Genomic DNA, 13148 nt, shown 5'->3' on the forward strand with positions numbered 1-13148 from the left:
ATGGAAGACGACTGTCGCAGATTTAGTTGTGAGTTTTGCAGCGCAGATTTCACAGAGAAAAAGAATTTGTTGCGCCACCATCGTGTATTTCATCAAGGACAGAGAGTATTGCACGTGTGTGATTTGTGTGGAAAAGGTTTCAGTCGGCCAGATAGTCTCAAACGACACATGAAAACCCACCAAGATCCGAATAACGTTAAAACAAATGGTGAAGACCAGCGTCTAACTTGCTCACAGTGTGATGCACAATTCATAGAACAGAAGCATCTTGATGAACACGTGAAAACGCATCGCCTGAAAGAAACCTTTTTGTGTCATACGTGTGGACGGACATATTATCAACGTGAGAAATTTATGAAACATCTGGATTCCCACCGACCCCGGACTCTTCAAAAAACACCCAAAAAGCGAGCACTTGAACAACAAGGAAACCAAGCAAAAAGTAGGTATAATTATTAAACTTAAAACAATGACTGTGATGAAGGGGTAATAAAGAAGCTATACAAATCTGTTAAAATAGATTTTGAATTTTGCCATCACATCGATAACAAATGAATTTCAAATACTTATTAAGTTTGTTTTATATTCCCACCGTGTGATATCGATATGAGTACCAGTCAGCACGGAGAAAAAAAAAATGAATATCTCTATACTATGTGAATAGAGCCCAAGCTACCAACATCAGAGATCGGCGTAAAATATATCTAGATACAGTATATATTTTTTCTTTTTTTTTTTACATTGAATAAGTGTAGTTAACATCGCATGTCAATATTTTATTTTAGCGTTCATTGATGTGTGTATGGTATTGTGTGTGTGTGATTATGTGTGTTATTTTTTTTTTCTAGAATTTTTCAGTTCCTTCAAAATGTACTGACGCGATATTCATGTGTCTTATAGCCAGAATTTCGCTAAGATTCATGTAATACTATCAAAATGTCTTTCAACGTTGAAACATAGAATGCTCCATGAATGTTACATATCTATAAATGTCATCTAGTTTACACTTTCACGATAAAATTAGTTTAATGAGTTTGTTTCTTACAAGACCTAGTCAGTTCTCACGTGGTTTAAAGTACAAACATAGAGAAAACAGAGACTTCTTTGTAGCGTGGAAGAGACAACACACATGTATGCTTGAGTGTGACTTCAGATCGTAACAAAAATACAAAAAGTAATGAATAAAATAATTGAAATAACAGTAGACCTTCCCTGCATCGTTGTTTTTTTTAAAGCATGGTTACATGCATCATTGTGATGTTTTTACTTGCTGTTTCGTTCATAGTTGTTTAACACAGATCCATTCAAGTTTATAGTTGAATCAATGAAGAGTGAATTGTCGTAGGCGCACAATATTAACTTCTTAACTCAATTTAAACCGCAAAATATACGTACATGTATTTCCTTTCCAGAATATATTCCTATTTAAAGCGTAATGCCGCGATATATGTGCTACAGTGTACACGTACAGTACATGAGGCTTCAATTTAAGAAACAAATACTGTGTACCAATTAATGTACTTAATTTTCAGGACGTCGCGACCGGGCTGACTTGATACCAGTTATCAACGTTCCTCCGCACATCGATCCTGAAAGCTGCGCCGCCCAAGTGTACAGGGAACATTGGCTTGACATTCAAGATAGAGAGTCGTTTGGCAGAGTTCATCGCTTTTACAACTTTCATCTTCCAAACCTTAACAACGAAATTCTTCGAGAAAAAGCGCAAAAAGTGTTCGAACAACAGTCTACCGTATTTAAGATCAATGCGTCTTATGGTTTTGTATTGTGTAACAATGAAACAAACGAGTGTCGCTATTATTATGCCAGTAGAAATAACAGACTTTTCAATGAACCCGCTCTCATTTCAGACGAAACATCATTCCAAAAGTTTTTGGATGAATTTCTCAAAGAAGATGTGCTGGAATATGCTCGAACACTTCGCCCAAATTCCAAATGGGTGGTTCAGCATATCACGAATGTGACGTTCTACGTGTTTTGTATCAAAGATCATCCGATAGGTACTGGAATTGATCTCCCACTTTACATACTAAATAACAAGTCCATTGTTTCTTTAGCCAACAGCCATAGAGATGGTCGGGTATATGACGATAACTTGTGTCTTTTTAGATGTCTAGCTCTTTTCCGAGGGGTAGATCCTCGATGTCTTGAAACCAAGGCCAAAAAATTGCTGAAACAGTATACAGGCCTACCTCATGTTTCCACCTCAGAGTTTTCAGGCGTTAGACTCGGTCATTTGAGTAAAGTGGAAGAGTTCTTTAAGATCAATATTATGGTGTACGAGTTACAACCAGTACAATGTAGTGATGATGTAGATGTGACAGAATGTGAAAAGAAACTGGCAGACAATGATAATGTAACAGTAGCCGCTAAACTCGTCCGACGGGGACTGGACAAATTTCCAGATACTATGTATGTAAATCTATACGAAAATCATTTCAGCTTCATCACAGATATTGAACAATATTGCCAAAATTTCCAATGCCGCACATGTGGCAAACTTTGGAAAACTCGAAAGTCACTTCATCGACACGAAAAAATGTGTACTTCTAAAGCAACTAAGCATATTTTCCCTAAGGGAAGAGCTACATTTCACAACCCCTTTACAATATGGGAAGAGTTGGCTGATGAAGGGATTTTGGTTGAAGAAGACCGCAGATACTTTCCTTATTTTGCTACCTTCGACATGGAGTCTTACCTAGAAAAGATAGAAAACGGCAACGACCTGAATGATACCCCCACTGACAAATTACAATATAGCTCTAGACATATTCCGATGAGTGTAAGCGTTAACTCAAACGTTCCCGGGTACACGGAACCATTTTGTCAAGTGTCCGATGGAGACTCACAAAAACTAATCGATGACACTGTGATGTATATGTTAGAAATCAGTCGTCGTTCTTATTCTTTGCTTCAGTCTTTCTACAAGGACGTCACAGAAAAATTAGATCTAAAAATACAAGAATTTGAAACCTCGCAAACGAAAAACAAAGACAAGCCTAAGAAAGCAACCCATCTCATGAGACTAAAACAACGGTTTGTCAATCACATCGAAGAACTGCCTGTGGTTGGGTTTAATTCGGGGAGGTATGACATTAATGCAATTAAACAATTTCTCTATCCTTCGCTTTTAAAGTATGATTCGGTCGACTTTGTGATAAAGCGAAACCATAATCACATGGCTCTGAAGTCGCAGCATCTCCAGTTCTTAGATATTTCAAATTTTCTTGCCCCTGGATTTTCGTACGCAGCATTTCTAAAGGCATATGACTGCGAACAGGGGAAAGGTTACTTTCCTCATGGCTGGGTAGATTGCCTCGATAAACTGAATGAATCTGAACTTCCCCCTATTGAAGCTTTCAGGGATAATCTCAACCATACCTCCTTTTCAAGAGAGCAGTATGAATACTGTCAGCGCATCTGGAAACAAAATAAGATGTCTTGCCTGAGAGATTATTTGATATGGTACAATAATCTCGACGTTACACCTTTCATTGAAGCTGTGGAGAAGATGCGTGAGTTCTATATAAATCTCAAAATCGATCTGTTCAAAGACGGTATTTCAGTTCCTGGACTTACCATGAAGTATCTGATAAAATGTAGCCCAGAGGCACACTTTAGCTTGATCTCGGAGAAAGACAAGGATCTCTATTACACATTCCGTGATAATTTGGTGGGAGGTCCGTCTATCATTTTTCATAGGTATCATGAGCGTAACGTAACAAAAATTCGTGGGGGTAAGCCATGTAAAAAGATAGTTGGTTTTGATGCAAATGCGTTGTATCTACACGCAATTATGCAAAGAATGCCAACAGGCCACTATGTAAGACGACGTATCGAGAATAACTTTAAGCCAGAAAATAGGCATCCGATCGCCCAAGAGTGGTTAGAATACGAAAGTTTTTGTCGACAAATTCCCATTCGACATGCCGGTAACCATTCTGAAAAGAAAATCGGACATCTACAACTTCCCGTGGATGGCTTTTGTGCCGAAACCAAACAAGTATTTGAATTTCATGGATGCTACTTCCATGGACATCCTTGTCATCTCAATAAGGGTCAGACAAAGAATACCAAACTGGGAAAAACTATGGAGGAATTGCTGGAAAAGACCGAGGAAAAACGGCGATACGTACAAAGTCTGGGTTATGAGTACATTTCCATTTGGGAATGTGAGTATAAACAAATGCGCAAAACTGATCCCAAACTAAGCGCTTTTCTCACGGAAAGGTTTCCTCCTCCTAAATACCGTCATGGGTTGACCCAAGAGAATCTTCTCTCTGCTATTCAACATGGTGCTCTCTTTGGGTTCGTTCAGTGTGATATCCATGTGCCTGATCATCTTACAGAACACTTTTCAGAAATGTGCCCAATTTTTAAGAATGTAGACATATCTAGAGAAGATATCGGGGACGTGATGGGATCCTACGCCAAGGAACATGACATCATGAACACTCCTAGGCGTAGCTTAATTGGTAGTATGTTTGGCCAGAACATTCTACTGTACACACCTCTACTCCAATGGTATCTTCGCCATGGATTGGTCGTATCCAAGATACACCAGTTTGTGGAGTACAAGCCCGTTGCCTGTTTCAAACACTTTGGTGAAAGCGTGTCAAATGCTAGACGTAGGGGTGATATTGATCCCTCTAAGAGCATTATAGCTGACACCATGAAACTCATCGGCAACTCGTCTTATGGTAAAACAATAACAAATAAGGAAAGACATCGAAACGTCAATGTTTGCGATGGGAAGAAAGCCGAGAAACACGTTAACGATACATTTTTCCGGGACTTGAACCCCATCTCAGACAATTGTTACGAGGTTGATATGGCAAAGAGAAAGATTACCATGGACCTTCCTGTTCAAATCGGTCATGCCGTCTACCAATTAGCGAAACTACGTATGCTTCAGTTTTATTACGATTTTCTCTTGGAATACGTGGATCTGTCAGACTTTCAAATGTGCGAAATGGATACTGACTCCGCTTATATCGCCATTTCGTCCGAGTCGTTCGATAACATAATCAAACCCAATATGAGACAGAAGTATGAAAACAACAAGGCACACTGGTTTCCTCGAAACGATACCCCCGAGAACGCTCGATATGATAAGAGAACACCTGGGTTATTCAAAGTAGAGTGGGAGGGGGATGGGATAATAGCACTTTGCAGTAAAACGTATTACTGTTTTGGTCCTACTGACAAATTCAGTTGCAAAGGGATCAATAAGAAACAAAATGACATTTCAAAAGATACGTACCTGCAGGTACTCCGTTCAAAGGTTGCTGGTAGTGGCATCAACAAAGGATTTCGTGTGGTCCAAAACGGAATTTCCACTTATTCACAAATTAAGAATGCCTTTACCTACTTCTATCCAAAGAGAAAGGTATTGGAAGACAACGTTTCAACTACCTATTTGGACATTTAAGATAAAGTGAAGCTGTTGTCATTAGATCATTCTCTCTATATACATTTTGTTATCTTTGTTTGCTTGTTTTGACATTGGATAGTATCAATGCACGCTCTCAATAATGAAAGGAACTGTATCATATAGTTGTCACATCGCAGTGTCATCGGTTAGTCGTTGATAACCTAAGCTTTATATGTGAAATGCTTTTGACCTTTCTTTTCTCTCTCTCTCTCTCTAAGTGATAATATTCTGTTTCATTTTTACGAGTGTATTTGTCCTGTATATTGCGTATTTTTTACTCACGTACACGCAGTATGGCACACCATTAAAACCGATGGTTATACCGTCAGTCAATTCAGACCCGCATGTCAAAACTGACTTCAGAAGAATAGGTATTGGTATATAGATAGAGTGGCGTATAGATAGAGTTGGGGGGGCTTAATCCCTTGCTCTGGGGGGGAAGTCGTAAAAAAAGATGAGGGTATGAATGGGGTGCGATATGAAAATATAAGGGTAATGGAGTTACGTGTCAGGTGTATGAGAAAGAGTTGATGGTAGTGAATGTTGGTAAATGGTGAAATTATGGTGGTATTTTATGGGTCAAGTTGAAGTTTGACAGACTTGTTCACATGATTTATAACGTGTTGTGTGAAAGGTTGGAGAGCATCGACTGGTGTGATTTTTTTGGAGCAAGGAAATATGTGAAGAATGATGGTAGTTACGTTCAAAGATTGGGATTAATTATGATGGTGGGGTAAAGCTGTGGTAGAAAGTGTATAAATAACTTGACAGCGAGGAGAACGACATGCATTTGCTGTTGCGATTTTTTTAGCTGTGAGCAAATTGACTGTGAGTCTACAACATTCCGACTTTATCATGACTTCTGCTTCATCATCGTACGCTGCTGTAGCGGCATCAGAGGAAAACCGTGCACTACTATCTCCGCATCAGTTGGCAGAGAACTTGCTTAACAACGCTTTCCAGGTAAGATTCGAAACGTAGTTTTGATACAATGTATAGTGTCGTTTGTATTGTGGATATCATGTCGTAATGATCGAGTGTTGGCGTACAGTATTTTTTTTTGATGATGTCTGTTTCGTTGAATGTGCTACTGAAAGTTGAAATATGGCGTTGCGTGATAATGATGATCGCTGATGGGATGATGGTAGTAGGTTTAAACGTTCGTAGTATTTGTTGATTTGTTTTTTTAAATTTTATTTGATAGGATTCGTCGTGTGAAAATGTAAGCAAGATGCAACCGACAACTAGTGAAAATCAGCCTTTAGAAAAACCGTACAAATTCGAGGAGGGTGTCAAAGCTGCGTTTGAAATTGGGAAATCTCGTTTTGTAGTAGTCAAAACGTTTTATGGGAAACCCTACGTGAATATCAGGGAATATTATCAGAAAAAAGATAGTGGACCAAAAATGTTTGCTGGAAAAAGAGGCATCAATCTCACTTTAGAAAACTGGAAAGAGTTCATGAAAGTGATGAGGTCGGTAAATGCTCATGTCACCGAAGCGGATAGGTTTTTGTCAAAGCAGAGAAAGTTGAAGTCAACGAAGTGAACTTTATATCTTGTTTGTTTGTTTGTTTGTGTTTTTGAAATACATTTTTTATTAATGTGAAAGTCAAATTGATACAAGGAGTGAGAACATTATACAAAATAGAAGAAAAAAAAGTTAACCAACAGGGGGATGATGGATAGGCGTGGAGATTATTTATTTATTTATTTTTTTTTTTACAAAGAAAAAAAGAAGAAATAGAATAGTCGAAGGTTGTGTCGGACTAGTATATTTACGGTTGCTTTCTTCGCTGTGCATTATCTACCCTGCTCTACAACAGGATGCTCGCGCCGAACTTGAGCCTGGGGAGATTGTCAGCGGAGGCGATACACCTCCCTGTGTGGTGTTATCTCCCTTTAAAAGTCCTCGTTTTTGCTGGGCTCCGGAACGGTCGGGGCAGCTAGCTGAGATACCCCAAGCCTTGCTGGACGAAGTAAGGACAACTATCCAGTTTGGTGCTGTGCCTGGGTCTGAGAAGGAGGATGAGGGGAAGAAGGAGGAGGGAGGACACGCCGGTTGGCAGGACCAAGACGGAGAGGAGGAGGAGGAAAAGAGGGATGAGAAGGAGGACGGAGACCGGACCAAAACTGGGAAGGAGGAGGAGGAGGAGGAGACGGCGAGTCTCTCGGCGTCGCTGATGGTTGTAGTTGGAGCGGTGGTGACGAGAAGGATTAATGAGGTGGTACGTTCTCGCTGCTACGGTTGCCAACACGACCGGCCAGGACAGATGGACCATGTAGAGTGTTTGTGGAGGAGTTGGAGTGAAATAGTCGATGATTATTTTGATGAAGCAATCAGGTCAGTCAGTGAGACTGACCTGATTGGACAACTGCGCCAGATTTATCATTGGGAGGAACTCTTTGAAGAGGATAGAGAGCTGTTGGTGGTGGAAATGGTGGAGTTTTTCCACTTTCAGTTAGGTAGAGAAGCAATACAGAAAACACTTAAAAAACAGGTGTTAAGCTTGTAACCAGTTTTGTACAGCTCCTCCCTCCTTTTTTTTTTTGTCATCCGAGCTCTTTTTTTCCTTTTTTTTTTTGTTACTCTCTACCACAGCCGCTCCCAACCCCAACCCCCCTCCCCCAATAACAAATAAGCAAATATACTAGTTTGCTAGATAGCTAGCTCCCTATGGATTATTTTTATATGGATGTAATACGTGTATAACATGATGCTACTCAGTAAATTTGCGAATAAAAGCCTTTTTTTTAATACTGTATGGATGATTCCGTGAAAATTTGAAACTCGTTTGTATTTTGTTGATTTTATTGATAGTGTTTACAAACAAAATTGTGGATTTGTTGATGTTGTTTGGTGAATTCTGGGCTTACTCGTTCGTGCACTCTAGATTTAGTATGATCGATTGCTTGAGTGAATATGCGTATACCCGTATGTTTCGCGCACCGACATGTCCTTGATATGGATATATTCATATACATGTACGTAACAATATTTACATATACATTTCTTTTAAATATACAATTGCATGTGTGTGTGTGTGTGTGTGTGTGTGTGTTTGATCTTGAAATAGATTAAGGGGGTATTAGAAAATAAACAAACGAACAAACAAACAGATAGACAAAATGGGTAGAGAGAAGGAGACAGACAGACAGACAGATAGACAGATTTGAGTTATAAGCGAGCTGAAGAACGGTGCGAGTGCATTTGAATAGCTATTATTAAATGCGTGAGGTTGTTAATGCGGATGCAATGGATGGATATCTGAGACAAATATACTTTAATCCTGAGCATGAGGCGAGTTTTGGCGGTGTAGATCGCTTGCATAAGTTTGTTAAGGAGGACGGTGTACATAAGCTGTCACGCAAACAAATTAAGGAGTGGTTAGCGAGCGTTGATACTTACACACTTCACAAACCCGTAAGGCGAACATTTCCTAAGAGTAAGGTGTTAGTGACTGGTATGGATGAACAATGGCAAATGGATCTGGTAGATGTGTCTTCACTTTCTAGACATAACGGTGGTAACAGATATTTGCTTACTGTCATAGATGTCCTCTCAAAATATGCTTGGGTGGTAGCGTTGAAAGACAAAACTGGCATTGCATTAACATGGGCTATCAAGGGTATTTTTAAATCAGGGCGCGTACCGTTAAAGATACAAACAGATAAAGGGACGGAATTTACGAATCGCCGAGTACAGACATTTTTAAAGGAGAGAGACATAGAGTTTTTTACTACGGAAAATGACACGAAGGCGAGCGTGGTTGAAAGGTTTAATAGAACTCTCAAAGAAAAAATGTGGAAATATTTTACCCATAGAAATACTTTGAAGTACACAACGATTCTCCAAAAGCTAGTGACGGCCTACAATAATAGCTACCACAGATCTATCAAAACTAAGCCCAATCTCGTCAGCAAAAGGAACGAAGGAGACGTTTGGAAAACATTGTATAAAGACTCTATCTCGATCAAGTCTGATAGTGGGTATAGTGGAAAGTTTGAGAAAGGTGACCGAGTGCGTATTAGCAAGGCCAAGCAAAAATTTGAAAAGGGGTATTTACCAAATTGGACAGAGGAACTGTTTAATGTCAAACGTCGCAAATACAGAGGCTTACCTATTTACGAATTAGAAGACGATAAGGGAGAATCGCTTACGGGCACCTTTTACGAACCAGAATTGCAGAAAGTAAACAAACCGAAAGAGGGCTATTACGGAGTTGAACAAGTGCTTAAGACGAGAAAGAGAGGAAAGAAAAGGCAGTATTTTGTCAAATTTGTTGGTTATCCTTCCTCTTTTAATCAGTGGGTAGATGAGATAGATAAAGAGTATCATAACTGACTAGATTGTCATTTATGATTGGGTCACGATGGAGAGCGAAGAACAATTTTACGTCACGCTTCCGTCGAATAGTTCCATGAATTATTTTCCGAACAATGTTCTCACCAGTTATAAAACCAAATTAGCGACGCCTCTTTCTTTACAAGGTGGTTGGGAAGTCGCTTTGGTCGAATTTATTTATCCCTTTTCGTGGTTTAACGTGAACGCTAGCAATAACAAATTTAGTTTTCACGTTGAAAATCGCGAAGTGCATAGTGGATGCATACCGAATGGTTATTACCGCGAAACGGCTAACGTATGTAACGCCATCAAAAAGTCTTTGCCCGAAAACCTCCAAAGTCACGTAAATTTTCGCACCAATGACAATACAGGTAGAGTAGCCGTCACGTTGGCACCACGTAGTGGCTTGCGCGTGAGTGCGGGATTAGGACAATTGATCGGGTTTCCCGACGGGACAATCACGGAGACGAACACGGAGGCGCCCTTTCTGCCTGACGTTGATGGCGCTTTACATGCTATATACGTTTATACCGATATTATAGAAAATCAGAGAGTAGGAGATATTAGCGCTCCCTTGCTGAAAATTGTATCTGTAAATCGAAAGAAGGTTGGAGAAGTTGTTTCGCACTCGTTTCAACGGCCTCATTACTATCCCGTAAAATCAAAATACATTGACATAGTGTCTATTGATATAAGGAATGATTTGGGAGAAAAGGTGCCATTTGAAAGTGGGAAAGTCATAGCGATACTTCATTTCCGTTCTGTCAGGAAGCCAGCCCTATTTTATTAATATCTATGATAGCACGAGCAATAATTTAATCGGCAATATAAATAATCAATACCAATAATGTCTCTGAAACAGTATCTAAACGTGAGAAATGGAATTATACCGAGCTCAGTTCAGATTGGTGGATCGGTGCCAGTCTTTCGTGGGGCGAGAATACAACGTGGATACGGATTAGGTGGAATGTTAAAAGGTTTATTTAAAACGGCTTTACCGCTTATAACACAAGGTGGTAAGCTGCTTGGAAAGAGAGCTCTACAAAGCGGGATAAACGTCGCGCAAAATGTCGTGAAAGGAAACCGTCTCAAAGATGCTTCCAGCGCCGAATTGAACAGAATTGTCAAAGAAATGAAATTAACAACCCGCGCAAAAAAACACAAATCGAACATGCATAAAAAGAAGGACAGAGCTCGACCGGTCCTCACTTCCAGCAAGAACAAGAGACGGAAAAGAAGTCCCGATATATTCGACGCATTATAACTTTTTCGTGCCTACACTTGCCCTATAAACAACTACCATGGATAAACCTCACAAGTCATCCTGTCCATGCGACAAGTCCGAAACGGATCTGTTTTCGTTACCCCCAACCCAAGTTACTGTAGAAAAGGGGAAATGGGTGCAATATTTTCCATTGACAAACATCACGGACGCCACGCCCATTCAGTTTCACATCCAAGGCTCACCGGAAGAATACACCGACTTGTCGCAAACCTTACTTCACGTTCGAGCAAAAGTGACTAACCCCGATGGATCTCCCATACAGGAGGAAGCCAAGGTTGCACCCACGAACATGTTTTTGCACACCTTATTCAGCGACGTTGATCTAATGCTGAATGATCGCTTGATCACTCCGTCTAACAATACCTACAATTATCGCGCTATGCTGGAATCGCTTCTGACATACGGGCCTGAAGCAAAACAGAGTCAATTGACATCCGCTTTGTTTTACAAAGACACCGCTGGAGGCATGGAAGACAACAATCCCTTATCGGAAAGCTCCACGAATCAAGGACTGAAAACTCGCCATTCGTTTATCAAGAATGGTAACACAGTGGACATGATAGGCACGCTTCATCTGGATATGGTCTTTCAGGATCGCCTTCTTCTCGGAGGCCTAGACATCAAACTTAAACTGAACCGCAGCAAAGATGAATTCAGTTTAATGTCATCTACTCCTGACAGCAACTATAAAGTTGTCATCAGCGAAGCCTCTCTATACGTGAGACGCATCAAACTCAACCCTGAAACAGCCTTGCTTCACGCCAAAACGCTAGAGAGTCAAACGGCCAAGTATCCGATTCGCAGAGTCGAAGTGAAGACATTTTCCATCCCTCGCGGTAATCTGTCATTTACCAGGGAAAGTCTCATTTTAGGTCAGCTGCCCAAACGACTAGTCATAGGCTGCGTAAGCAACGCAGCCTTTAACGGAGACTACGCGCTCAACCCATACAATTTCCAGCACTTTGACCTGAACTTCCTCGCCCTCTACGCCGACACGGAGCAAGTCCCCTGGAAACCGCTGAGACCGAAGTTCTCCGAACCAAACCCGAACTATATTCTCGCTTACCAGACACTCTTTTCGGGAACAAACACTCTCTTTCACGACAAAGGCAATGGCATCAGCCGTCAAGACTACGCGGACGGCTATAGCTTGTACGCATTTGATCTGACTCCGGACCTATCCTCGGGAGACACCTTTAATCTGAGAAGGCAAGGAAACCTACGGCTAGAAATGCAATTTGCCAGAGCTCTGCCTATAACCATCAATGTCCTTGTATACGCCGAGTACGAGAGCATCGTGGAGATTGACCGAAGCCGAAATATCGTCTTGGATTTTGGAGTCTGAAGCGTATACGTGGTGCTTCGATTCAGGATGGACACTAGAGATATATTAAACGTTGTAGAAAATTGTTACGAATTGAATAACATATTTTTGGGAGTGTTTCCTTCCGATCAATTACCAAGGGGTGTAAAAGCTTTTCCAGCGGCTTTGATCGTTAATGCCGATAATCACGCTCAACCGGGAAGTCACTGGTTAGCCATTTATATAGATGATAACGGACATGGGGAATTTTTCGATTCATTCGCCAGACATCCCTCCTTATATTCCAAATATTTTGTTAATTTCTTAGATAAGAATTGTCGGTCGTGGCGATACAATGAAACAGCGTTACAGTCTAATTGGTCCACAGTGTGTGGACAATATTGTTTGTTTTATCTTTTACGTAGAGTTAGGGGGGAAAGTACGGGTAGCATTCTCGCACGCTTTAATCACAATCGCTTACACAATGATCGCCAAGTTCATGCATACATCAATCACCACTTCCCTATTTACGCACCAATCCGTGATAAAGAGCTGATACTAAGACAAATTGCCAAATCGCTACACACAACCGATTAAACGTTAGGCTACCAAAACAAACAAGGAAGATTGTGACAAGATGTATCTTTTCAGTGTATGTAACAAAGCTCTCGTGTTTTTATTCACATCATGAATAAATGATCAGTTTGTACGTACAAAAGAATCGTTCGTTCGTTCTCGCGTTGTGTACATTACATGCGTTTGTTTG

At 40.5% G+C, this 13148-nt stretch overlaps 2 protein-coding genes across 2 annotated transcripts; both read left to right on the forward strand.

Moving 5' to 3' along the window:
- On the forward strand, window positions 1–4280 carry LOC139724270 (uncharacterized). Its single transcript, XM_071635412.1, has 3 exons — window positions 1–442; window positions 1533–2018; window positions 4249–4280. Exons 1-3 carry the CDS (start codon window positions 1–3, stop codon window positions 4278–4280), a joined length of 960 nt encoding a protein of 319 aa, XP_071491513.1.
- A 6815-nt stretch (window positions 4281–11095) lies between these two features.
- Window positions 11096–12424, forward strand: LOC139724271 (uncharacterized protein F54H12.2-like). Its single transcript, XM_071635413.1, has one exon. The coding sequence runs from the start codon at window positions 11096–11098 to the stop codon at window positions 12422–12424; it is 1329 nt and encodes a 442-aa protein (XP_071491514.1).
- The last annotated feature ends 724 nt before the right edge of the window (window positions 12425–13148 follow it).

Source organism: Diadema antillarum, unplaced genomic scaffold, assembly GCF_040938485.1.
Source record: "Diadema antillarum isolate AM-2024a unplaced genomic scaffold, OU_Dant_1.0 scf00000210, whole genome shotgun sequence".
NCBI lineage: Eukaryota > Metazoa > Echinodermata > Echinoidea > Diadematoida > Diadematidae > Diadema > Diadema antillarum.